Raw genomic sequence first — 26,819 nt, forward strand, 5'->3', positions numbered from 1 at the left:
CTATACCACGATATGTATACCACGTACATATTCATAGTATACGAACCAGCTTTACAGCATAGTGTTTGATGGTTTAATTATAGTATAGATTGACACACATGTAGTATACTACGCTAGTATAGAAACATTCTACTCAATCAGGCTATTTCGTTGAATTTGATTGATTGGATATCATGTTTTCTATCTGAAAGGGAGCTGTGTATGGGTAATATGTCCGTCAGTGTTTTTAATGGACTTCCTCAGGGAAGTTGCCTCAGTCCGATACTTTTTAACCTATACACTGCTGGTATTCACTCTCTTGAGGATGATAGGACCCTGGTTTTCCAGTATGCGGATGATTTTCTGATTCTCTCCTTTGATTCTTTTTTTGACCAGGCGGTATCTAACCTTGATTCCAAAGTTGGTCAATTTCGATCTATCTGTTCCTACCTTAATTTGCGTATTAATTCATCACTATACACTGCTGGTATTCACTCTCTTGAGGATGATAGGACCCTGGTTTTCCAGTATGCGGATGATTTTCTGATTCTCTCCTTTGATTCTTTTTTTGACCAGGCGGTATCTAACCTTGATTCCAAAGTTGGTCAATTTCGATCTATCTGTTCCTCCCTTAATTTGCGTATTAATTCATCAAAGACCAAATGTATGTTTTTTGGCAGACGGGCTAATTTTGATATGGGACTCACTGTGGATGGTTGTCCTATTACCCAGGTGAATTCGCTTAAGTTTCTTGGTCTGACTATCAGAAATACTTTGACTGTTAATGATCATTATGATCGTGTTTTGAGGGAATCCTCTTCAGCTACCAATCTTTTCAAGAAGTTATCGGGCATCAGAGGAGGTCTAAGGCCTCAGATTGGATTGAGATTATATCGTGCTTTTATAAGGAGTAAGATTGAGTATGCGAGATCTACTTCTGCCCACGCCCCTAGGTATGTTGACAGGAAGATTCAGACCTTTCAGACCTTTCTAAGACGTTGTCTAGGACTGTGTCCCTCATTTATGTATTGGCCAATGAACTGCCACCTCATCTAATATCGGTCTATTTTGCGTCCAAGGAGTTTCTAAAGGTTGCGTGTTATAACTGATATCTTATGGATTTGATTAGAGCGGCACTCTCATATCTTAAGAACAGTTACTCTTTTGTCTACGGGAAATACAAGGCTATTTTTGACTCGATTCCGTCACTAGGTGAATGTGGCACTAGTGATAAAATTAGAATTATTATTGAGTCATCTTTTAACAGGAACTGAGGTATTCCGAAGGAGGTCCTTTTCAATAAAATGAGGAATTTTACTTTGGTTGCTACTGACTCATCGATTATGAACAATGGCACTGGATGTGCTGTTTTTAATCTTCTCACTGGACGTTTCTTTTTGTCCAGAGTCTGGAGAATTAATTGCCATTAAAAGGGCTGTTGATATAGCCATTGAGGATAATAACTCGCGTCTTGTCTTATTTACACTGATAGTAGAAATGCGTGTATTTTGTTGGAACGTGCTAGTTCGAGTATCGGATATTGTTAATTCTATAGTTGATTCTCATATCCTTGAGGTACATATAGTATGGGTTCCTGCCCATGTTGGAGTTTGGTTCAATGAGAGGGTAGATTACCTGGCCAAACAGGCCGTTTCTCTTGGCGCTCCCTTAGAGGTAAGATTTCCATATGGGGATGCACTTGTGAGGATAAGGAATTTTCTTAATCAGGAGTGGCTGGATTTCTACAGGACCAGATCTCAAGTGTCTGGACGCTTCTTCTTCTCTCTTTTCAATGAAATACCTTTAAGACCTTGGCACAGGGGTGTTGGTTGGGATCCATTTGACATCAAGATTATTAATAGGCTCTTATAGTGGCGTTTACCTTCACATGATACGTAAGAGATCGTCTGATGTTTGTGATTTTTGTAAAATGATCGACAATTCTGAGCATCTTATCTTTCACTGTTCTGAATTCAATGATATTAGAATTAAACAGTAATTATTTCGCAAATTTACTAATCTTTTTGACTTATTAAATTCTCATGACATCGGTATATACTCTCAGTTAATTAGTTTACTTTCCATACAAACGAGATATGTCCATAATGACTGAATATGGGCATTATGAAAATATCACAAATTCAATAACTCAAAAATAGCAGCAAAAAATAATGCGATCACACTATCTCCCATGAGGTATTGGTGAGTACTAAGTATATGAACAAAGAATAATGGTATTTTCATACACGTGACGTATCCTGTAAACAAGAACTACACGTAGTACAGTCGGCATATCTGGGTTAAAATTCAATTCGTCGACATCAATGTTTTTCGCAGCCAATATAGCACGTTTGCTCAACCATTCGTGATTATTGTAATTTTGTGCAATGTTTGCAAACACCTTTCGGATGAGTTCGGATTTTGACTTTGCAAACGCAAATAGAAACACTCACCGTTTCTTGGATGGACCTAATGCGTCGTTGGAAAATAAATGGCGGAAACCTGGAACTGGATTTCTTTGTTTCCGCCGTTGAAATTTCTTTGACGATTGATTCCAAGTATAACATCTTGGCATTTCTGAGTACATATAGCAGCGTTCGGTCAAATTTATCATTCCGGCACATTTCAAAAAATCAATGTTGTAGATGACTGTCGATTAACTCATTGTAATACATTATCCTCAGTAAAGTACACTTTGACCATTTTAAAGATATGCGGCTAAATGAACAACTGTTGGATATCTTTCATGAATGGCAAATGAAAAAATGCTCCAAATTGCTTTGTTACTACTAACATAACGGTCAATTTAAAATTGAGTGACTTCATCGTTGCATACTGTTTTTTTTTCGTTTTTTTGGCATAAAGTAAATTTTTTTTTGTTTAAGTATTTTAAAATTTTGTTGATTTTTAATTTTTAAACACCCTTGTTAGGAAAAAAAATATTTAACTTTAACATGTGGAACAATACTGTTCTGTTTGCGCGCTGTTAAAGAAAGCTTATTATCGTTTTGTGTGAAATTGGCAGGGAAAATTTTGCAACTTTGATTGTTTGTTCTGGCGAAAGTTTACACAAAAGTGAAAAGGATTAATATGGAAAACGTTTGTCCTGGTATGTAAAACTATAGTTTACCAATGTTTGTGACGTTGTTAAGTGTTTTTGTCCAATTGTACCGTGTTTTGTTTATATGTATCTTTAGAATGAGCTTAACAAGTGTAGTTGTGTTTCGTGGATCAGTACTTTTGCATGGCAAAGAGTTGCAAAAAGTTGTAAGTGAAAAGTTATTAACCAAAGTGTAATTCGTTTTCGAAAAAATCAAAATTTAAAAATTATATTTTTAGTGGAAACGTAAATCGGTTATATATTCCAGCTATATGAAATAGTGCTCCAAATCATATGAAACTTTGTAGGTCATCTTAGGAACATAAAAAATGTATACAAAATCAAATTTCACTTCAATAGCTTTATAAACCAAAAAGTTGGGGCAAATTGGTCGGAAAGGCCAGATCGGCTATATGAAATAGTGCCCCAAATCATATGAAACTTGGCAGGTAATCTTGGTAGTATAAAAAATGTTTACAAAACAAATTTCAATTCAATTGCTTTTAAATTAGAGTATTAGAGCCAAAAGAAACAGAAAAAAAAACAGTGTGCGTTGGATAAATGGTAAATTTTTCTTTCAGTAAAAACTTAAATTGGATTACATTAACATTTAAACAAAAAATTAGCCAATCGGTGTAGCCGTTTTTAGATCAATCGAAAAAGTGGTCGTGGTCAATTTTTCATTTAAACAAGTCTATCAAAATGTTTAATTTAGGACTTGAGCCCATGAATAAAATATTTGTTATTTAGTAAAAAAAAAGGCTGAATGATTTTGGAATTGATTTCGAAACAGAAAAATTACGGTGCGGCCGTGGTGGGAACATATATTAACTTATATAAAAGTGGTGTTGAAAGTAATGGCGTATGTGATTTTGAAATGGTCGTCGAAAGTGATATTGAGGATGATATTTATTTATAATGATTACTTTGAAATAGACGAAGGCTACTCATTTTAAAACTCGAATTAATGAATGACGTAAAAAAGTTTTTAATACGTTTATATTGTACTTGAATTCAGGATCATGTCGAACTATCTCACATTTTTTAAAACATAGTTCCGAAACGGAAACTAAAGATTGCTAGTCAATTGTTTGTTCGGGAGGGAATCTGATCAGAATATTTCTGATGAAAATTAATTGATGAACTTTTTTTTCGAATGTTTTTTAAACAATCAATAATAATTGTTTTTCTTTAACAATAAAATATTAAAAAGCCTACATCAAAACATCATTCTTTACTTTCTTACAAAAATTAAAATTATTCGATTAATTTTAAACGTGTGATCGAATTATTCGAACAAGTTAAAATCTCTTAAATATATACCCTTGGTCACTCATGGTGAAGGGTATAATTAATAGAACAATTATTATACCCTACACCACCATAGTGGGGAGGATATTATGCGTTTGTGCAGATGTGAGCAGCGCCCAAAAATATTGGTCTAACACCCACCTTAAAGTATACCGATCGACTTAGAATCACTTTCTGAGTCGATTAAACGATGTCCGTCCGTCTGGCTGGCTGGTTGGCTGGCTGTCCATGTAAACCTTGTGCGCAGAGTACAGATCGCAATTTTGAAGATATTTCGATAACATTTGGTACATATAATTTTTTCGGACCAAGGACGAAGCCTATTGAAACTGGCTGAAATCGGTCCATTATTTCACCTAGCCCCTATACAAATGTCCTCTCGAAATTGGACATTATCGGTCATAAATCTTTAATTTATATATGTATCTACACAAATTTCGCTCCAAATAAGTTTTATATATACAAAATTCATGTCACCAAATTTTGTTACGATCGGTCCATAATTATTCATAGCTCCCATATAGACCCGCTTCCGAAAATCACTTTAACGTGCTTAAATCACTTAAAAATGTTGGTATATACACAAAATTCAACATAAATAACTTTCATATATACATAAATCACACGACCTAATTTTATGGTGATCGGTCCATAATTGGTCATAGCTCCCATATAAGGCCCACTTCCGAAAATTACTCACAAATATAAATTATTGATATTTTAAAAGAAAAATATTTTTACTCATTTACTTGGTGTAGGGTATTATAAGGTCGGGCTTGACCGACCATACTTTCTTACTTGTTTTCAAATATTGGATTTTGTAACTTGTAAAACTTTAAACAAGATGGATTTATATTTATATAACAAAAAACGGAAATTATGATTTACAATATTCCTTTCATCAAGTCGTTATATATATGGGGAATTTCAACTTTTAAATCGATGTCTTTCGATCGAGATGAAAAAAACACCTGTTTGTCCAAAATGCCAAATTTTGACCCACTCTAACTCAGAGACTTCTTGACCGATCTTGTTGAAAAATTGTATCCAATAGGACCTTGGTGCAAATTTCATCCTTATCGAAATACATCGATTTTAAAAGTGGGTTCACTTGCCATGAAATCCCCAATATATATAAATTCATATTATAAATGTGTACAATCAGCCCAATTAGGAATAAAAATACCCCGGGAGTTTTTTCTCATTTTTCCTATTCAAATTCAATGGGAAAAAGCTCCCGGGGATTTTTTATTCACAATTGGGCTGAAAACTAGCACATGCAATAAATGTTGAAATAAGTATAAGTAATAAGTTGAAATAAGTTGAAGTAATTCTCTAATAAAAAGTATATATGTAAATTTTTAAAGACGTACAATTTAAAAAACGACTGCTGTCGTGAATTTTTGTATTAAGAGAATATAATAATCACTGAACAAATTTGTTCAGTTATATTTAAATTAAATGTTTCTGTTAAATTTTAACTGTATGTGGTGAAGACCATAATATGCTAACAGTTAAATTGCAACTGAAATTGATGAAAATGGCCATCAATTGTTACAAAATCGGTTTTCAATTAAGAAATTAGTTGTATTGACAAATGTGGTAATTAATATGACAATCGATTTGTCGTAATTCTTTTTTTCAACAGATCAACTAAAACCTTATTATTTTAATGATGTTAATGCTAACGACATCATGTGGGTACTGCTTGTGTTGCAAATTTATTTTGAAAATCATCAGCATAATTCGGTTGAAGAGCTGAAAGTTAAAATTTTGAATGGGATATAAAGCTAAGAACACAAGAAAAAAGAAGCAGTTTTAAAACAATAAATCCAAATAATCAATGTAACAACTGAGAAAATCAAGATACATACGTTGTTTTTTTATATGCTGACCTTATAATTTTAACGCACATCAAAATGTACATTTTTCATATATTGGGTTATAAATAGAACTATCACTAATCAAATGAGAGGAAAGTATTCTTATCTGAACAACGTTTGAGCAGCCAGTATTGTAGTTTTGGATAAACATAACCTTAAAATTGTTACGGGCACCTTACTTCAACATACTCTCTCATAGAGAAAGAAAATTACCTATAAGCAACTTTCAAGTTCATAATTTTAAGCGAATCCATTCCTGAGATATTCATTAAAAAATAAAGTTTTTTTTTAAATATTTCGCTCTTTATAATTCGGTTGAAGAGCTGAAAGTTAAAATTTTGAATGGGATATAAGGCTAAGAACACAAGAAAAAAGAAGCAGTTTTAAAACAATAAATCCAAATAATCAATGTAACAACTGAGAAAATCAAGATACATACGTTGTTTTTTTATATGCTGACCTTATAATTTTAACGCACATCAAAATGTACATTTTTCATATATTGGGTTATAAATAGAACTATCACTAATCAAATGAAAGGAAAGTATTCTTATCTGAACAACGTTTGAGCAGCCAGTATTGTAGTTTTGGATAAACATAACCTTAAAATTGTTACGGGCACCTTACTTCAACATACTCTCTCATAGAGAAAGAAAATTACCTATAAGCAACTTTCAAGTTCATAATTTTAAGCGAATCCATTCCTGAGATATTCATTAAAAAATAAAATTTTTTTTAAATATTTCGCTCTTTCTTGTTTGTCTAGGCAAGCAGAATCAGTAATCACATTTTGTTTCATGTACATAGCAGCGTTACTGAGAGGAAAACCCTATAAAAATTCAATTTTTTATTAAAGTATAAGTAGAAAAATGCAAAAAAATGCATACTTTATTTTAAAAAGTGTAACAAATAACGGTATAATTTTGAATCTTAATAATAATGTATGTGGTTCATTGTTTAATAAAAATTTGTCTTTTTCGTTTGTTTTAGATTAAGAAAACGATTCCATCTGCAACCATAATTTGATTGTCATCGGTCATACGAGTAACAGCTGCTTCTATTTCGCCATCTGTGAACTGTTCATCATTGTTTTCATTGATGGCTGTAGTAATGCGAGCCAAGGACAAGCTTTGTTCTCTGGCTTCTCGGAACAAACGCTGAAGATTATTTTTGAAAACACCCAAGCGAGCGTCAGTTATAGAGGCGGGCGTAGAGGCGTCAGCACCTGCAGATGACGTGTCTAGCGAAGTTTGCGACTCGGACTGAGTGGTGACATTTGTAGTAGATTGTTTGCGGTCGGGTAACGATCTTCGTGTATCACGACGTGTTAAATCGCCAGCATCAGGCTGTGGGGTCTCAATTTCCTCATCACTGTCCGCACCAATATTTGTTGTGTCTTGGCTGGCATCTGTACGAGTACGTTTGGTGCGACGTGAGGGTGATTTCTGCGTTACATTATCTTCAGGAACAATTTCTTCATCTGAAGATCCACCGTCTCTGCGGCGCTTTTGACCCTTTTCTTTCTCCAAAACTTTTTTAAAGTAGGCAAACTGTACCAGTTCTATAGCAGCATGAGCATCATCTACAGTGACGTTCTTAGACATACGAGCTCTGGCATGTGCGGTGGACAAACGAATTAAAGTCTCCAAAGTACGAGCTGTAACTGGCTGCGTACGAGCCACATCATTTTGTACACTTTCCTGCGATCGCAGACGGGAGTATTCATTCGATATGGCTTCGCAGGCCTGTTCGCTTAATTTCGGTTTCATACACTTTGCAATGTGAATGTATTTTCTCATAAACTCTACAGATAGAATTTTTTCATGTCGCTTTCGAGATTTTCCATGAAGTAAAGCGTCGTACTTTTCATAGACTTCGGTCTCTTTCTTCTCATCGCTATTCGACGAGAACGAGAGTGAATCCGCATAAGAACTACCCATTGAAAGTGGTTCACCATCTACTTCTTTTGGATTACGGTAGCGATGCATGCGTACAACATGATCGGAAATCATTTGGTCAATATCGCTGTCAATGACATCCAACATGACGAACAGCAAGTCAAAACGTGAGAGCAGAGAATCCTGTAGACCAATATTCTCCATTGGCGTTTTGTATTGATCATATCGACCATAGACAGGATTGGCTGCAGCTAGTACAGAACAACGAGCGTTTAAGGAGGCATGAATACCAGCCTTTGAAATAGTGACGCGGCCCTGTTCCATTACTTCGTGAATTGCTGTTCTGTCAATGTCACTCATTTTATCAAACTCATCTATGCAGACAACACCACGATCAGCCAACACCATTGCACCAGCCTCTAAACGTCGTTCTCCAGTCTCCTGGTCAGTGGTCACTGCTGCAGTAAGACCCACACCACTAGAACCACGGCCGGTTGTTGGTATAGCGCGAGGTGCCGTATTCAAAACGTAACGCAAAAGCTGAGACTTTGCCACACTAGGATCGCCTATAAGCAAAACATTTATATCACCACGCAAACGTGTGCCATTTGGAAGGAGTTTCTCCACACCTCCTAAAAGAAGGCATAAAATGGCTTGCTTAACAAAAGCGTGTCCATGAATGGACGGTGCTAAGCTCTTTGAAAGCAACTCATATATATCATTGCTTTTGGCCAGTTTCTTACACAAGATGATATCTTCGCGACTGATGTCCATATTGCTTTCCTTGCTCAGCAATGAAATGTTGTTTGCCAATAGCACGGTGCGAAATGTGCCAGATGTGTATCCAGCCTGTTTGCCCGGCAAGCAGCGATAATTACCCACAATCTGTACACGATCTCCCGGCTTGCAGCGATCAACTAGATCGTCATCGCATACAATATCAACTGAACGTGGCAACTGCCCAGCTGGTGCTTTTTCTGGCATTTCTTGTATGGTCAAAGACTGATGGTCTTTGTATACGGACAAACCGAACTCAGTTTCTAATAAATTCCCATCTTCGTCTTTTGTAGGATACGCAGCACTCGATGGCACAGCCTCAAATGACGTCAAATCAGTATATTTGCGTTCCATCACTTTACGTGTGGCCGGACAAAAGTGGACGGATCGCACAATTTTAGGATGAATGAGAGACACTTTTGTGACAATCCCTTCTACACAAACCATATTACCCAAATATCTAAAAGAGATTGTCAAGTAGTAGTCAATAAATAACTTTTATTTTTGGGCAACTTGTTCGGATATTACTTACATTGAGGTGAGAGAACGCGGCGTTACATGACGGTTGCCAAAGCATCCTTCAAATCCCACAAAGAAGTCTTCATGCTGTTTGGCGTATGATGGATCAACTGTTGATACATATTCCTTGAGAGCCCTGCCGAACGCTAACTGTTCGTCTGATGCGTTACCAAGCAATCCCAAAGCACGTTGTGGATTTTTGCGTTTTAAGTCGTTAATATTAATAATTAGACGTCTGCTTTTCTCCGCTATCATATCTTTAACATGGCCCGAATATATACCCTGATCCTCTTCATCGTCCAAGAAATCCACATACTCTCTCTGTATATCTTTAATGTATTGCTCAGCGTCAGCCATTTGAAGTTACACTTTTTAACACTTTACACAACAATCTTATTATGAAACTTAACAAAATCTCTCACAGAAGTTAACGCGTCAAGCGTTTAATGAAAATTATATTTCGTTTAAAAAATTATCAACGCAAAACAAAATTCCTAAACACAACTTGCACAATGCAAACAATAGCCAGTTTGGCGGGAAATACAAACGCAGTGAAGTTGGCTGCAGTTGGGATCAGAGTTGATTTTGAATATACCAACTAATAAATGTTATCGATAACAATGAGAAACAATCAAATGAAATATCATGGCAATATATCATCAGCAAATGTACTCCATCATGATTTTGCTAGCTGTAATTATAAAAAATTATATTTTAATTTTAAAGAGAATTTCTACAAAAGAAATAATCTATATATATAAAAGAGTAACGTGACTGACTGACTGACTGACTGACTGATTCATTCATCATCGCACAGCCCAAACCGCTAAAGCTAGAAACTTGAAATTCGGGTAATGGGTTCCTTTTACAATATGTAGATCCACTAAGAAGGGATTTTTGGAAATTCGGTCGTTAAGGGGGACAAATGGGGCAAAAACGGGTAAAACCTGTACCTCTATATCTCCAAAACAAATAAACTTAGAAATAATATTTTAAATGCGTCCGCCTGTAATCAAAAAAAGACCCGACAGGTGTTTGGTACTTTTTTGAAATTCAAAATTCAAGTGGCCATATGGGGTAAAAATAGTCCCCGTAGAACCCTCTGTTAACATGTATATCTCCTACATAAATAAACATAGAAATATTATATTGAATGTATCTGGCTCAGATCAATAAAAACTAGAAATCTGTTTGGTACTTTTTTGAAATTCGAATTCCTAAGGCCTCAAAATTGTTTTCTTTTTTGGTACTTTTTTATCAAAATGTATTTTCTCACTAACAATTCCATGAACTATTATTTTCAAATAGTACGTATTACTAGGTACTTTTTTGAAAATTATTTCTTCACGGGGGACAAAAAGGGGACAAAAAACGGGATAAAAACGGAGATTTGATATTATTTATTCAATTTAAAAATAAAAAAAAGATAAAATATTCTTCCAACCACACAAAAAAGAATCCACAACATGCTATTCGGAAGTCAAATACAAATGGGTAAAAAGGGCCAAATTTCAGTACACTTATATTGGTACTTTTTTGAAATTCATTTCTACTATTCTATTCAAGTAGTTTTATTTTTTTTTTCAATAAAATTGTTTTGCCTCCACTGAGATTCGAACCGATGTAGTTCGGCTACAGTTCAGTAGTCTAAACCCTTAGCCTACACCAGAATGTTTATTTTCATGTTTAGAATACTAATTTTATTTTAAAATATATAGTTTTTCACCCTATTCACCATTAGTTGAATTCTAATGGTGTTGAAAATTCCAATAGTACAGACACAAACCTTAACCTTTTTTGTAAAAATTATTATTTTCACCTTATTCAATAAATTTAAAATTTATTCAACATACAGTTATATGAAATGTATATGGGAATTTATGAGGGAAAATATTAATAACAGTGTTGTAAATATAGTTGGTTTAATGCTATTTGAAATGTTATAGTTTTATTTGATAAAAAACTACAAAACAAATTATTTTGTTGAAATGTGAAACAAAACAAAAAATATTCATAAAAATATATTCATTAAAGCATTTCTCAAAAATAAATCACGTGTTTATTCCTATTCGCTAAAATAAGAATTTTGTTCTCGCAAAATTTAATAACAATTTCAGTAAATTAAGGTCCTCATTTTATAAAACAAAACGTTTGGAAGCGTAAGCAATTTGTATGAAGAATACTGGGAAAAAAGTTTAAAACTTATTTCCATAGAATTTTATTTTAACGTTTGTCGTTTCGTTTTATAAATTTAGACCCTAAAAAAATTAAAATGTAAAGCACTATGTGTATCTATGAGTAAATCATTATCGTTTACACAAACATAAAATCGTTTACACAAACATTTATTTAAATATTTTTATTTCGATGAATAGACAACACTATTTACATATAACCGTCAACTCATTTGAAAAAAAATAGTTGTGTAATAATAAGTGCTCAAATTTTATAAATTCAATTAAAAGAAAAAATTCTACGTTACTTAGAAATGTAAGTTTTTTAATTTCATATTCCATATATATATATTAATCTTCATTAAGTTTTATTACGTTTTTATCGTGTAAATAAAATGTATATGTACATACATTCACACCACAATTTTTAAAATTTTAAAAAATGATATGCTATTAGGTCATATTGCCATAATGTCCTTATTGTCATAATGTCCTAATATATTATGATAGTTTAAACAATTTTTGTTGTGTTTCAAACAATAATGTTCTAAACTAATAAGACTTTTTGAACTATGTTCATTGTTTTGTCATAAAATAATACTTTTTTTGAAGCACAACAACAATTTGTTTAAACTATCATAATATATTAGGACAATCAGACCGTTTGAATACCCCAAATATGTTGAAAGTGTGTTTAAAAAAATATTTTTACTGAAATTTGATTTCAACTATGAATTATGACTTAAAAATGTGGGATTTGCTATAGGTGGCGTATCTTTTGAACCCCTTTTTTAATTTTTAATAACTTTTATATCACTCTAAAGGGTATATATCTGTCATTCATCCTCGCTTAGTTATTGAACATTAAGTGTAAACAACAAAGTTTTTTTTGTCGAATTTTGTGCCAACAAAGCGTCATATGTGGAAAGTTTTGCTTTACTTCTTTCATTTGAAAAACGTGCCGCAGAAGTACACATAGATCACCAAAGCTTATGGTGAACGTGTTCCATCGGTTTCAACGTGCAAGAGATGGTGCATGTTCAGAAGTGATGATTTTGAAACGGAAGGCCCTGGACAACCAAACAATTTGAAGACCAAGATTTGGAGGCATTAATCCGTGAATGTTGTTGTCAAACTCAACATGAGCTTGCAATATCATAGGGAGATACTCAAGAAGCAAAACGTTTGCAAGCAGCAGGATTTGTCAAAAAAAAAAGGCAAATTGGGTACCATACGAATCGAAGACGAGATACCTTGAAAAGCGATTTAGCATTTCCGAAATGACGTTTGAACTAACAGTTATTTAATAGTATTTTTGATTTTCATAAACATAGAAAATTCTAAAAGTTAGAATGTGAGTTTCTATGAGACTTAAAAACCAATTACTACTACTATTTATTATCTATCTTCTGGCTGTAATTTTTATTTTGGCTTAAACAATGGATGTAAATTGAGACAGTTGTAAATATACATATATGATTAAAGTAAGAATATTTATTGGTAATTGGTGAACACTTATTTGTCCATCTGAGTGTATGTACGACTGTTAGTTGAAATTAATTTTCCTAAGAAGATCAGAAAAATATTTTGTGCTTTTTCAAATATATTTTTGAATTATAGAATAAATGCAGAATCCCACAAGATTCATCTGCCAATCTTCTCCCATTTCCAAGAAATTTAGATTCATTCTCCAAATTAAATTTTCGTAAAAATTTAATTTCTCTGAACTCGCACTGTTAAAGGTTATGACCATGGACGATGATAGACTAACAGCCTATCTATAAATTCCATCCGCCCATCTTTTCCCGTTTTCCTAGAATTCGGATTCAGCCTCCCAAGTATATTAAATTTTGATTTTGGTCAAAATTAAAAAATTATTATCAAAACTCGCTCTGTTAAATATTATGACCACAGATTATCATAGTGGGACAGTTTATCTATAAATTCCAGCAAGTTCATTCCACCTATCTTCTCCCATTTCCAAGAAATTTAGATTCATCCTCCAAAAACATTTTAATTTTCGAAAAATTTAATTTTCCCATCTTCTCCCGTTATACAGGATTTTAGATTCATCCTCCAAAAAATTTAAATTTTCGAAACATTTAAATTTCTCTAACAGAACTCGCACTGTTAAAGGTTATGACCACGGACCATGATAGACCATCTTCTCCCATTTCCAAGAAATTTAGATTCATCCTCAAACAAAATTTAAATTTTCGAAAAATTTAAATTTCTTTATCAGAACTCGCACTGTTAACGGTTATGCCACGGACCATGATAAACCAACACCCTACCTAAATATTCCAGCAAGATTCATCCGCCCATCTTCTACCATTTCCAAAAAATTTAAATTCTTCCTCCCAAAACTTGCACTGTTAAGGGTTATGACCATGGGTTATGATAGAAAAACACCTTGGCTATAAATTCAAGCAAGTTCCTTCTGCCCATCTTCTCCCGTTATAAAAGAATTTAGAATCATCCTCAAAAAAATTTAAATTTTCGAAAAATTTAAATTTCTCTAGCAGAACTCGCACTGTTAAAGGTTATGACCACGGACCATGATAGACCAACACCCTACCTAAATATTCCAGCAAGATTCATCCGCCCATCTTCTCCCATTTCCAAGAAATTTAGATCATCCTCCCAAGAAATTTAAATTTCCGAAAAATTTTAATTTCTCTATCAAAACTCGCACTGTTAAGGGTTATGACCATGGGTTATGATAGAAAAACACCTTGGCTATAAATTCCAGCAAGTTCCATCTGCCCATCTTCTCCCGTTTTCCATGAATTTAGATTCGTCCATCCATAATAATTAAATTTTAAAAATTCCGCAAAAGTATAAAACTATGTTTGACATTTATGATTTGACTTAGTTTTTGGAAAAAACGGGAGATTAGTTCCCGTTTCAATCATTAGTGGTACATTAGGTTCAACCGTGTGGTTATTATTCCATTTTGAATACACTTTCCTTGATTTACAATGTTTAACGGTGTCATGTAAACTTTTAAACATAACTCTGTTAACTCAACTGGTTTGTGTCTAGGGTTATAAATTTCGAAATTTAACTTCACACACATTATTAAATTAGTATATCTTTATCTATCTACTATTAATATTTGCAATTATTATTATGAATTTTCAATTACGCAAGCAGTTTTGAGATGCTTTAATACTTCAAAATATCATGGACTACAAACAATTGTAAGGTGTATTTACTTTACGCAATAATTAAAATTTCTATAATAAACATTTTAAAATAATTTACGTAGTTGTTTTGTTATTTCCACATTTTTTCGCTAACGAAGTAGCGGGTTGCATGCTAGTTTATACATAAATACAATTTTTCATTGCAATATTTTTTTTTATTTTTCTGATGAAGAAGAAATATAATTTTGTCTTTAAAAATGAAAAATACTATATTATACACAATAAGAAATATACTGATATACAAATTATAGTTAATTTTTTTGGACATTTTCTGAATGTGAAAAAATTAGAATTTAGCATTGGAAAAATAACCGTAGATTACTGTTGTATATAAAATATATATGTCCTTATTCATATGCAATTTTTGAATTTATAAAAAGTTTTGTATTGATTATGAATATGAACGATAGAATTATATGTAAACAACGAAATACTTACAAGAGTTTAAAATTTCATATAAACTGATTGTTATATCACAAAAGAATACAGTAAAATTGTTTTAAATATTAAAAAAAACAAACGAATAAAATGTCAATAAATTAGGAATTTGAAAAGAATTTTATAGGAAATCAATAAAATACAAACTATTTTTAAAAACTTGTCAGATAAGAAAGGTATTGAATTGTTTAGATTACTTTTCATCTCTGGTTATTTTTAGTTCATTCCACGGTACGGAATCACAACTCTGTTATTAATTTAGAACAAGCACAAAAACAACTCTGCATTTGACAATTTGACAGCCATCTGTGAAGAAAAAAAATCTATTTTTCTGTCGTGTTCCTTTTTCGTCACGGTGATTTTTATTATTTATTGTAATAAATATACAAAAATTTTAAATAAAATTTAAGGAATACATAATCCTTTAATCATTGGAAAGCTAAATAAAACAATATGGCCTTAAATTATGAAGAGATGAGCTGGAGAGGTAAGAAAACATAAACACAGTCAATTTATGCGGGTCAATGACAAGTGGAAAATGCATTTTCTATATATTCACCCCGTTGGAAAATATAAATTAATTGGTTTAAATTATTTACCGGATGACAAAGATAAATGAAAAGAATTTTCAATTATAAGTTTCTATTTAAATTAGTATTAAAAATTGAGCAATATTTTCTCACTTAGATGTACGTGACCATTTCCGCAAGTGGAGGGAAGATAATGAACGTCGCAGTGATGATGTTATCCAATTGTGGGATGCCGTGCTTGAAGACAAAGTAACAAAGACTGGTAATGAACGTCATCTAATCCTGGAACAGGTCATACTGGCGGCATTAGATACGTCCCGTTTCGATATAGCGGGCAAATGTATTAAGGAGTTAAGTAATGAGTTTCCTGGAAGTATGCGGGTAATGAAATTCAAAGCCATGCGTCTTGAGGCAATGGAACGTTATCCTGAAGCTATTGAAGTATTAGATGCAATTATTGCCAAAGATGAAACTAATGCAGCACCCAGAAAACGTAAAATTGCCATACTCAAAGCGAAGGGTCGTCGCGTAGAATCCATTAAAGAATTAAATGAATATTTAAAGAAGTAAGTTTAAAAATGGTGGAATAAAAATTAAATAATCTCTATATATCAATATAATTATACTAGATTTATGTCCGACCAAGAAGCTTGGCAGGAATTGTGCAGTTTGTATATGGCCGAGGGCGATTATGTCAAAGCTGCCTTCTGCATGGAAGAGGTGTTGTTGCACAATCCTCACAGTCATTTGATTCATCAACGGCTAGCTGAAATTCGTTACACTATGGTGAGTAAGAGCCTTTCCCTTCAAACAATAATTAACTGAACTTAAAGTGAATACAGCAGAAACATTTTATGAATTAGAGGGTTTCGATATTCAGCTCTAGCAACATATTTCTTTCATTTGACTATGCAATAAATATGAAATTATTTCATTCATCACAATCAACTACTAAAAATATTCATATTATTCGTTCGTATCAGCACTTGTTTGCAATTTTTAGTAGCAGGCACAATCCACCAAAATATATGTTCGTGATTTAGTAGCACACACACTTTTTTGGCCAACCAATTTTTGTACCAATATATGAATGGTAACAACAATTTATATTAGTAGAGTTATGTAGATTGATAGAAATTGATATTTACTTCAATTGACGGCTAATACAGTATCAATTGTAAATCCTGGACTTTGTCGTCTTTAACTTTTAACAATATTAACTATATAAAAAGAAATACGGCTAATACAGTATCAATTGTAAACCCTGGACTTTGCCGTCTTTCATTTTTAATAATATTAACTATATAAAAATAAATATGCCTTTTTATTTAATATTATGTAAATTTTTTGACAACGACAATGTAAAAGAAATGGATCATTTGTTGGGGCCTAGTTAAAAAAGGTGTATTATACGGCTTGTATTTTTTGTCTTTGACAGGAGAGTTTCCGATCTATGGGTTTGACTCGACTATCAAAGACCTAACTCAGTTGTTTTTTCGGCGTATATCCGCATAAAAATTATAAAATAAAAACAAGAATTAATAAATTGTTAAATTCAAAAATAAAGAGCAGAATTCCCTTCCCTTATTAACAATCGAAATTTACCTTTTTTCAAATATAAGTAAGTCACGAGCGCTATAAATGGCTTCCAAAAGACGATTGAAGCAAAGACTTATTTCTAAGTAGTTGGTGACAAAAAAATTTTTAAATACCGTTAACGGTTTACTCGTTACAAATAGTTTTCCAAAAATGGTGTAAACTAAAGTAGTAAAAGACTGGGATTTACACCTAGCAAAAGAATACCGTAAATAATAGATTTGTACTTAAACAGTTGCCTAAAAACTAAGTGGTGAGATCGTATTTGTAAAATAAATAATAAAATAAAATATGAACACAAAAACAACACCCGTATGTATGTTTATTTTATTTTAGTTTTTTTTCTAGTTTCCGCTCTATGTGTATTTCTCTATGGTCAAAACAATTTATTAATAAGCATATATTTAGTCTGCTCCTAACTTACGCTCCTTTTTTAAAATTTATATTTTAGGGCGGCATGGATAATATGGAAGTGGCTCGTACGTACTATACACAGGCTTTGAAACTTAATCCAAACAATTTGCGTGCACTTTATGGTTTATATTTGGTAAGTTTATTGGATCCACATTTGACAAAACTTAACATTTCATATATGATTTTCCATTTGTGAATTCAATAGTGCTGCTGTAGCATAGCAAATTCCAGAGCTCTTGGATCTAAACGTAAAGAAGCACTTAAAGTGGCCCAATGGGCTTTAGAACAAGCCAATAAGAGAACATCGAAGTTGTCAAAGATTGAAAATAACGATAAACTCGTTTCATCACTTGAAAGTGCTTTTGGCAATTTGGAAATAAAATCCAATTGACCAGAACGATGACTAACAGCAAGAGCATTTATTTATAAAAGCCTTTTATGTCAATGAATGTCATAATGTTAACTTGTGTGTGTGTGTAGTCTGGGAGTTTTCACTGATTTATTTTAACATACATACAAATATAAAAAATATACATATAAAAATACATAAATACATACTACATACGTATATGTCTAGCTTAAATTAAGTAAATAATTAAAAAAAGAGCCAAATGTTATAAAGACATTAAATAAATCAATCAATCGTTCAATACAATACATAATTCAGCATTAATCGATTTATCTGTCAGACATTCAAAACATTATTCATCAACTACATCCTCAGCAGTGTTGGACTAATAATCTAATTGGTATTTATCTTTTTGTTTAAGGTACATTTCCTATTTATTAATACTATATTATTTTTATTCAAAACATTATAAAATTGGAACTTGTTTAATTATATGTATTATTTATGGATGGGCCACAGTTGCCGATGTTGTAATTGTAAAGAAATTTCGGTTTTTATGTGTATTAGAAAATAAATAAACGTTTTATCATTCGTATTTCGTAAATTATAAAATAAATTCTTTAATCCAAAGTAATACCGATATTCATGATGTGGAACTCTTTACCTGGTAAAAGAGTAAAACTGTTATTTAGCAGCAATACATCTTAAAATTGTGAACGTACCTTCTACTTGTTTTTTTGCCGATACATTTAATTGCAAATATTTTACTAAAATGTTTAGTTTTTTTTGTTATACTAAGGTATTATTAATTAATTTGCAAATGGAACAAAAATGCAAAAAGAGCAAAGAAGTAAAAATGTAGTTCTAACTACATTACCAGTCCAAGTACTCTACATTATGAATACTCCTAATGTTTGCATTTGTATTATTTAAATAAAATGTACTTTTTATGTTATTTATAATACAAGCAAAAGGAAATACAGGATTGGCCCACCACCGATAGCAGACGCCGAGAAGGTTCTGCCGCGTGGAAGAAGAGTCGTTCTGGCACAACTTAGATCAGGATGGAGCAACAGGCTTAATGCCTTTTGGTCGCGCATAGACCGTGCCGTCCTTAACTTATGCCTGTTCAGCCAACCCTACTTCACTCAGTCCAATGGATTTATGGACTCATCCTGTTGAAGTAGCTCAATTTCTTGGACTTGAACAACATGCAGAACCACCAGAACATCCAGATTGATTATTGTAAATTGTTCATGCTGCTACAACAACAACAGGATTGGCAGGATACTTTGAACACGCGCATCTCTGCAGTTAAATTTTTATAAATCATAAGAAATATTAATTACACTGTCCAAAAAATTCAGACTTTTTGATTGGAACAGAATAGCGACCCTATAATTCTGATAGGGCATGTTGAGTAGATAATTTTTGTAGAATAAACTTATAGTCCAGCTGGTCTGAACTTTTTTTCCAGTGGGTCAAAGTTTTAATTTTTTGATCGAAGGTAGTTGCATTATACTAAGTAAACAAAATGTTGTAAGTTAATGTCTGAGAAAATTCTTACTGTCAGAGTTATATTGTGGAATTTTATGGGAATCATTTTTGTGGAAGATCTTAAACTTCTATCTCCTCTCTTTCAAAAAGGACATTTTAGTATTAAAATATTCTACGAAATTTTTTGCCGTAAAAGTTGTAAATAAAGCACTTTACGCTTTAGCATAATTACAATTCTCACATTTTTTAATAATATCTCCAAAAATCCAAGTATGATACGAATAAGCTGAAATTTAAAACATAAATAGTCTTTAGGATATCTACAAAATATATGCATACGTATGTAAGTTATCACTTTTAGTTCAAGAGATATTTAGGTTTATTTATTTTTTTTAATATGGCAATTTTCGCAATTTTTTTTTGAAATATCTATATTTGCAATAAAATTTCGAATACAATAAAACTAACATGCTAACAGTTATCTTATCCCTATAAAAAGTTACACGCATCCAAAGTTGGAACATGAAAAACTGGTTGTATTTTTTACGTTTTTTCCCAAACAAGTCCTATATTTTTTCTTCTGTAGAATAAAATTTTCTTCGGGACTATATAAAATTTGTATATGTTCCGAAAAGAGAACCTAATGCAAAAGCGTGTAAAGTAAATCTTGGCTCACTTAAGTGGACCTAGTCGCCTCCAGACTTATCCAAACTTTTACAATTTAAAAAAAAAAATTGGTTTCATGCTTGTATAGCCCTATATTTTATTTAAATACATACAAAGTTAATTTGCTATCACACGGTAAATAACGTCGCAGTAGGGTATTTTCTAAATAAACTCAGTTTTTGGAACACATTTTTCCCGTTTTAGGAATTTTGGCATTTTAAATAAAAAGTGTCAAAAATTATAATGCCATTGATTTAAGGACATTTGGATCTACACTATTTCCAATTTTTGATGTATTATCTTTAACCGTTGAAATTTTAAATTAATTCAAACTTCATATTTTTGTTCATGAAAAATTCATATATCTTATGTAAATGACGTCCGAAAAATTCATAAAATTATTTCACTTTAGTCCCGGTCCACACTGTGAAACATTTGCTGCAAAACATTTTTAAATTCTCCTTTGAAACTGCATTCGTGTCCACACAGTGAAGTTTTTGCTTTTCAGTTTTTGACATTTCTGTACAGAACGAATATGAACGAATAAATGTGGATGACATACTCAACAAAAACTTCATGTACATGAAACAGAGTAACCTTTTCCATTCCTCTTTCCCTTTCATCAACAAACTCAAATGTTTTGCAGCAAATGTTTCACAGTATGGATGGGGACTTACTAAACTATTAAGCTTCAAGTCCTAAAGTTTTCAACAATACCAACTACTTACATATGTAAAAAGCGTATATTTATTCACCAGGAGCTCCACAAACTTTGCTCACTTTTGAAAAATTTAATTTGTTTTTTTACATTCCATGCAAAATGTGTATTGAAAAAACGTAAAAAATACGGCCATACTTTTATGTTCCAACTTTGGATGCGTGTAACTTTTTATAGGGATGAGATAACTGTTAGCATGTTATTTTTGTTGTATTCAAAATTTTATTGCAAATGTATATATACAGTCGTAATTCAGCTCTGGGTGGAGAAAGAGCTCGCGCGTCATTGTCATTATTGCTTAACGGCAATCAGGCCGTCCCTTTTTCGCTGCCTTCGAGAGTATTGCGGCTTACTCTCGCATTGGATAATGTTTGGCGTCGTCTAACTGTACCGCGTTACAGTTTCTCGAAGTTTGCATTGTACACATGCAACCGTTTTTGGTTTTCATAACCTAACTTTTTAATGAATGATTTAAAGTTCCAGATTCATATATGAAGATATACATAGGTCGACTGGGAACTAAAATCAACGTGGGATAACCTGGCAATTTAAGAGTTTTCAACTATTCCCACTATTTTTCCTACTTTTTTCTTTAAATGTACGATATGGTTAATATCAGGAACCACGACCAAATAAATAAGAGTTATGTTTGGGATCATTGTCTTGGTAATATTTGTATTAAAACTTGTTTGAATTTACCGGGTCAACAAAACTGAATTTCAGAATGATAGCGGTTAAATCGGTTTTTAAAACATCAAGATAAACTTATTTCGTCAATATTTTATCCAAAATCCTGATTACCCCTACTCCCTTACTGGATATACAACCCCATACCATAACTGAAAGCTTTCCAAACTTAACTGTAGGAATTAAATATTTGTTTTCTAGAGCTGTCAGAGGTTTTCGCCAAACTTTTTGGATTCCATCATGACAGTACAATATTATTTTTGTCTCATCAGGAAAAAGTTAGTCGTCCCAGCACTCTGGAGAGAGTGAAATGTGCTCTATAGAAAATCTTAATCGTTTCTCAATATTTTTGATTGAGAGCATTCCTGATTAATATTTGTGTTTTAGTAGCACATTTCGGAGTGTTTTATGTGATACTCTTAGCCCATAATCATTTTCCACTTGCAGATTTTTCTTTATAATAATTAAAATACAAAAAGTATAATCTTTTTCGAAATGCGATTTCCTGCCATTATTTTTATTTAAATATAAAGTCACTTGTAGATAAACATTTTTTAACTAAACGCTATTCAACCAACCTCTTTCAAATGCTATAAGATTCATAAAAAGGCCTATTTTCACAAAATTCGAGTAGTGCAAGATTTTTTTGACACCATTCATAATTTTTTGTTGTTTGACAAAAAATGTCCAGTAAAAAATATCATGTTCTCTATCTACGAACTGTCACTTTTAACACTCTCTTGCTCTCTCGTTACAAGTTTTTAAAAGTAAACGAACGGAATCTCGTAACTTCCAGTGATAATTTGTACAAATTATCAAGTACGCGAACACAACTAATGTTATGCAGAATTTCCCCAAACGTTTAAACGTTTTTGCTTTTTGTTGATAAAATTGTTTTTACAATTGCACATTTTGTGAACTATTTTTAGATTAACTACACTGGTGCATATTCCTATAAACGCACTTAATTTTTTTTTGTATTTTTGTTATATCTTTGTTGTTCTCATCCAAAATTTAACTTTTTTAATGAGAGACAACTTAACGGTACTTTTTGAAAGTAAACAATTTTTTTCTTATTCTTTCTGTTTGCCTTAATTGTGCGATCAAATATTCTTGGTGCTATTTTAAGTGAAAGATTCGTATAAACGCAGCCGTGAAATTTGTTTTTAAAAAAGTTACCAAAAATAAAATATCGATTTTAGTTTTTTTTTCAATTAAAGGTATGTTTCTAATAGTAACATCTCAATTTACTGCTTCCTACTTTCTACTTTTTCTATTTGAATCAATAAATTTCATCACTTTTAAAGATGCCCAAGGGAACTTTTTGTCCGATCAAGAAAAGATTCGAATTAAATTTTTTCACGACCAAGGATGTTCCAATAGAGAAATTGGACGTAAAATCGATCGTTCGGAAAGTGTGGTGCAAAATTTCTTGATGGTGGCAGTGTTATGGTTTGGGCAGCGTTTTCTACAGTTGGCAAGTCGAAAATATGTTTTGTTCCGACAAAAATGAATAGTGCGATTTATAACGAACTGTTGGAAGATGCTCTTCTGTCATTTATGGATGAAAAAATGGATGAAGATGCATATTCCAACAAGATAATGTTTCTAAGCAATCGAAATCTTGGTTTAATGAACATAGCATTCCTCTGTTGGACTAGCCGGCTTGTAGTCCGGACTTAAACCCGATGGAGAACTTGTGGGGATACATGGCCTGTAAATTTTATGCAAATAATGCCCAGAATGAATGCATAATGACTGTGACAGAGATGAAACTAAGAATTAAACAAGTTCCAATCTGCTTAAAAAATTAGTGGAATCAATGCCAGACCGTATTTTTGAGACAATCCATAACAAAGGATCTTCCACACATTATTAATAATGCTACAGTGGCCCATAAATTAAAGTGCGTTTATAGGAAAATACCCTTAAAAATTACTGTTAATCTCGAAAACTAAGGCCCTAATTTTGTAAATCACATCACCAAAGTGATATTTATATGGAAAGCAAAAACAAAATTTAAAAAATTTTAAAAATTTGTTTTTGTTTTCTATACAAAATTTTCAAATTATGAAAGGCAAATGAACGCTTGAATTTTGGTGCGTTTGTTCTGTTAAGAATTTGTATATAAAACAAAAACAAATTTTTAAAATTTTTGAAATTTTGTTTTTGCTTTCCATATAAATATCACTTTGTGACGTGATTTACAAAATTAGGGCCTAAGTAAAAAAAGAAAATAAATAAAGTACAAATGAATTTTTTTTGTAAACAATATATTAAGTGAAGTCTTAACTAATTTAATAAACAAATTTGTAGCCCCCTAAATATGTTCATGTTTAATTTTTACAATCTTTTATAAGCTAATTGCAATGTTGTGCAGAATTTATTCAAAATGAAACCGTTAGTTTTTTATTCTCTATTTTTACTATTTGCAATTTTGTGTTACATTATGAAATTAAAATCAGTCCAGTGCGTGATTTTAAGTGATATCGTGGTTATAAGAATTTATATATTTTTTATTTTTTTAAATGAGTGGTACCAGTAAAATAAATTTAAAAAGACTTTTCAAGAAAGAAAAAAATAAATTTTTAAATAAATTAACAAATAATAATTTAGACAATTTAAATAACATAACAAAAAATAGATCAGAACAATTGCAAACCCCTTTCTTCTCCAAATATACTTTTCAAGATGGAGAAAGTGTTGAAAACATTAATAATATCAGTGGTTCCAATGATCAATTTGAAGAAAAAAGACTTTTAATGAAAAAATTGGAGTGTTTCGAAGAACTATTGAAAATTTTAGTCGAAGAAAACTTGGATGTGCCTTTAAGTGCCAATTCATTTATTAAACAAATAATGAGATGTTTAAGTGCCATACTCGATTGCCAAAAAATTACAATTGATTTAAATATGGATGGATTACCATTATTTAAGAGCTCCAGAACCCAGTTGTGGCCGATTTTGCCAAAAATTGTTAACACCCACAATATTTCCGTATTTCCCATTGGAATATATCTTGGAAAAAGTAAACCAAGCAGCATTTCTAGCTTTTTAAATGATATGTTATGAATGAATTACTTAATTGTTTTGTTTTTTTATAAGAATATATATATTTTTTTGTTTTTATTCTTTTTACCTAAATTAAATAAATAAAATAGTTTAAAAAATTAAAATGGGTTCCACATTATAATTTTTCAAAAAGGTAATTTACTAATAGTTTAATTCAAAAGTGGACTTATTGCTAATAAAACTATAATTCTTCTATAAATAACTATAGATCTGTTAAAAAAGTTAACATTTAAATAACTAACTTCAAGTTACAATAACCTTTGAATAACCAACTTTAAATTAGTTTTATTGCTAACTTTAAGCTAACTATTACATAACTAACTGACTTTAAGTTAGTTGAAAAGTTATGCAGAGTCCAACAATTGACTACCCCCATCTTAAAATAGTCAGTTGGCTTCATTGAAAATAATCTAAGAGTCAACCACAACTAGCTGAGAAAAAACTAACTTATAATGCATTAAAAGTTAGTTGAGTTGCTTGCTTGTAAGTATACTTACATATTATTTTATTTTAAATAATAATAAAAACATATATTACATACATTATTGTATTTTACATTCTGGTAAACCAATAAACCTAATAAGTGATTCTGAATCGATGTGATTAAACATTTTCTAATCTACACAGTTGTACAATAAACTTTATAACAATTTGCCCACCAACAAGTGAAAACCTCATCAAATATTGTGTAGTGTATCTCACATGTCATAATGTACCTAGACACTACCACCGACTTTTGATATCATTGTATTGCTCGTCATTCTAATTACCACGGAGAAGGGTACAAATTGTGTACCAAAAAAATACGATATGTTTTAATGTGGGTTTTTATTATTATTGTTAATATACGATAATACGATTGTACTAAAAAAGCATTTAACTTTTTTTAAGTAACATGAGTTTTAATTGTTGCTCATCTTTTTGAAGTTGCTTTATTTCCATGTTAATTTTAAATAGACTGTGTTCTCTTTCATTTTTATCCCTGTAGAATTAAGTTTGTTCTACTAAAAGTGCCTTTCGCTCATCCTTGAGATCTGAATATTCGTCTATTAACTCATCAAGTTTGTTGTTTTTACGCTTCCTCTTTTTAACTTTTCCATAACACTCTAGTGTAGGGAAGGAACATTGTGGTTCTATATTTTCTTCATCAGAATTAACTTCATTGCTAGACAATACTTTTTGGATTGGTCGCTTTAAAATATGAACAGCTTCACTTGGACGAAAGGATAGGTCATCATCTATTAATATTTCTAAATTGGTTTCCAAATTGTCAATACATTCAATAGATTCTTCTTTCTGTGAAAAAAATTAGCGTAAAAATACACCTACACAAACGACTTAATTTTTAACTTACATTTAAATTCATCTTTTTATCACCACCTCCACGATCTATTAATCCACATGTTGACGCTCCTATTAAAGACAATACAAGTTCTTCGTCAGAGGACATATTGTTTATTAATGCTGATCCGTCGCCTGTTTTGTAGATCTCCCTTAGGTTGTTTCCAATTTTCTTTCGAAGATTTTTTTTTTGAGGTCGTCATATTTTGATCGTAAATTTGAGGGATCACGAGGTGCTCTTCCACTAGCTGCATTAAAATTTCTCCGCCACTTTTGCCCACACTTCAGTATTTTTTTGGTTGCTTGCTGCATCTGTGTTTTTATTTTCCAGGACAGTTTTATATTGAAATACCAAATTTATTAATATCGTTTTTCACCCTCACTTTCTTTTGTAGATATTTTAATGAATAACACAATATTTCTTTTAAATTAGTTTTAATTTAACAAAAATTAATTTAATTTGTTTATTTTATTTGTCTTTCAAAATAACAAAGTCTTGCCATATTATTTGTTCATTGTGCTAGGTAGAAACACGTAGGTAAAATAAACGTTGAGATTACCAATTCAATTTTACTGATAAGGTAAATATTTCTAATAGGTGCTAACACCCGCAGTTATCTATTTGTTAAAATTATGGGCATAGGACTGTTGATTGTTGTTGT

At 31.8% G+C, this 26,819-nt stretch overlaps 2 protein-coding genes across 2 annotated transcripts; one reads left to right on the top strand and one right to left on the bottom strand.

Moving 5' to 3' along the window:
• Window positions 1–7,121: 7,121 nt before the first annotated feature.
• On the bottom strand, window positions 7,122–9,976 carry Mcm3 (minichromosome maintenance 3). The gene is made up of 2 exons (XM_065515040.1): window positions 9,481–9,976; window positions 7,122–9,408 (listed from the first exon to the last, which is right to left on the bottom strand). Exons 1-2 carry the CDS (start codon window positions 9,822–9,824, stop codon window positions 7,260–7,262), a joined length of 2,493 nt encoding a protein of 830 aa, XP_065371112.1. The 5' UTR covers window positions 9,825–9,976; the 3' UTR covers window positions 7,122–7,259.
• Window positions 9,977–15,594: 5,618 nt separating this feature from the next.
• Window positions 15,595–18,793, top strand: LOC135963263 (ER membrane protein complex subunit 2-like). Its single transcript, XM_065515041.1, has 5 exons — window positions 15,595–15,775; window positions 15,976–16,384; window positions 16,448–16,604; window positions 17,866–17,961; window positions 18,034–18,793. The coding sequence occupies exons 1-5, from the start codon at window positions 15,742–15,744 to the stop codon at window positions 18,217–18,219; spliced, it is 882 nt and encodes a 293-aa protein (XP_065371113.1). The 5' UTR covers window positions 15,595–15,741; the 3' UTR covers window positions 18,220–18,793.
• Window positions 18,794–26,819: the final 8,026 nt, after the last annotated feature.

Source organism: Calliphora vicina, chromosome 1, assembly GCF_958450345.1.
Source record: "Calliphora vicina chromosome 1, idCalVici1.1, whole genome shotgun sequence".
In the NCBI taxonomy this organism is placed as follows: domain Eukaryota; kingdom Metazoa; phylum Arthropoda; class Insecta; order Diptera; family Calliphoridae; genus Calliphora; species Calliphora vicina.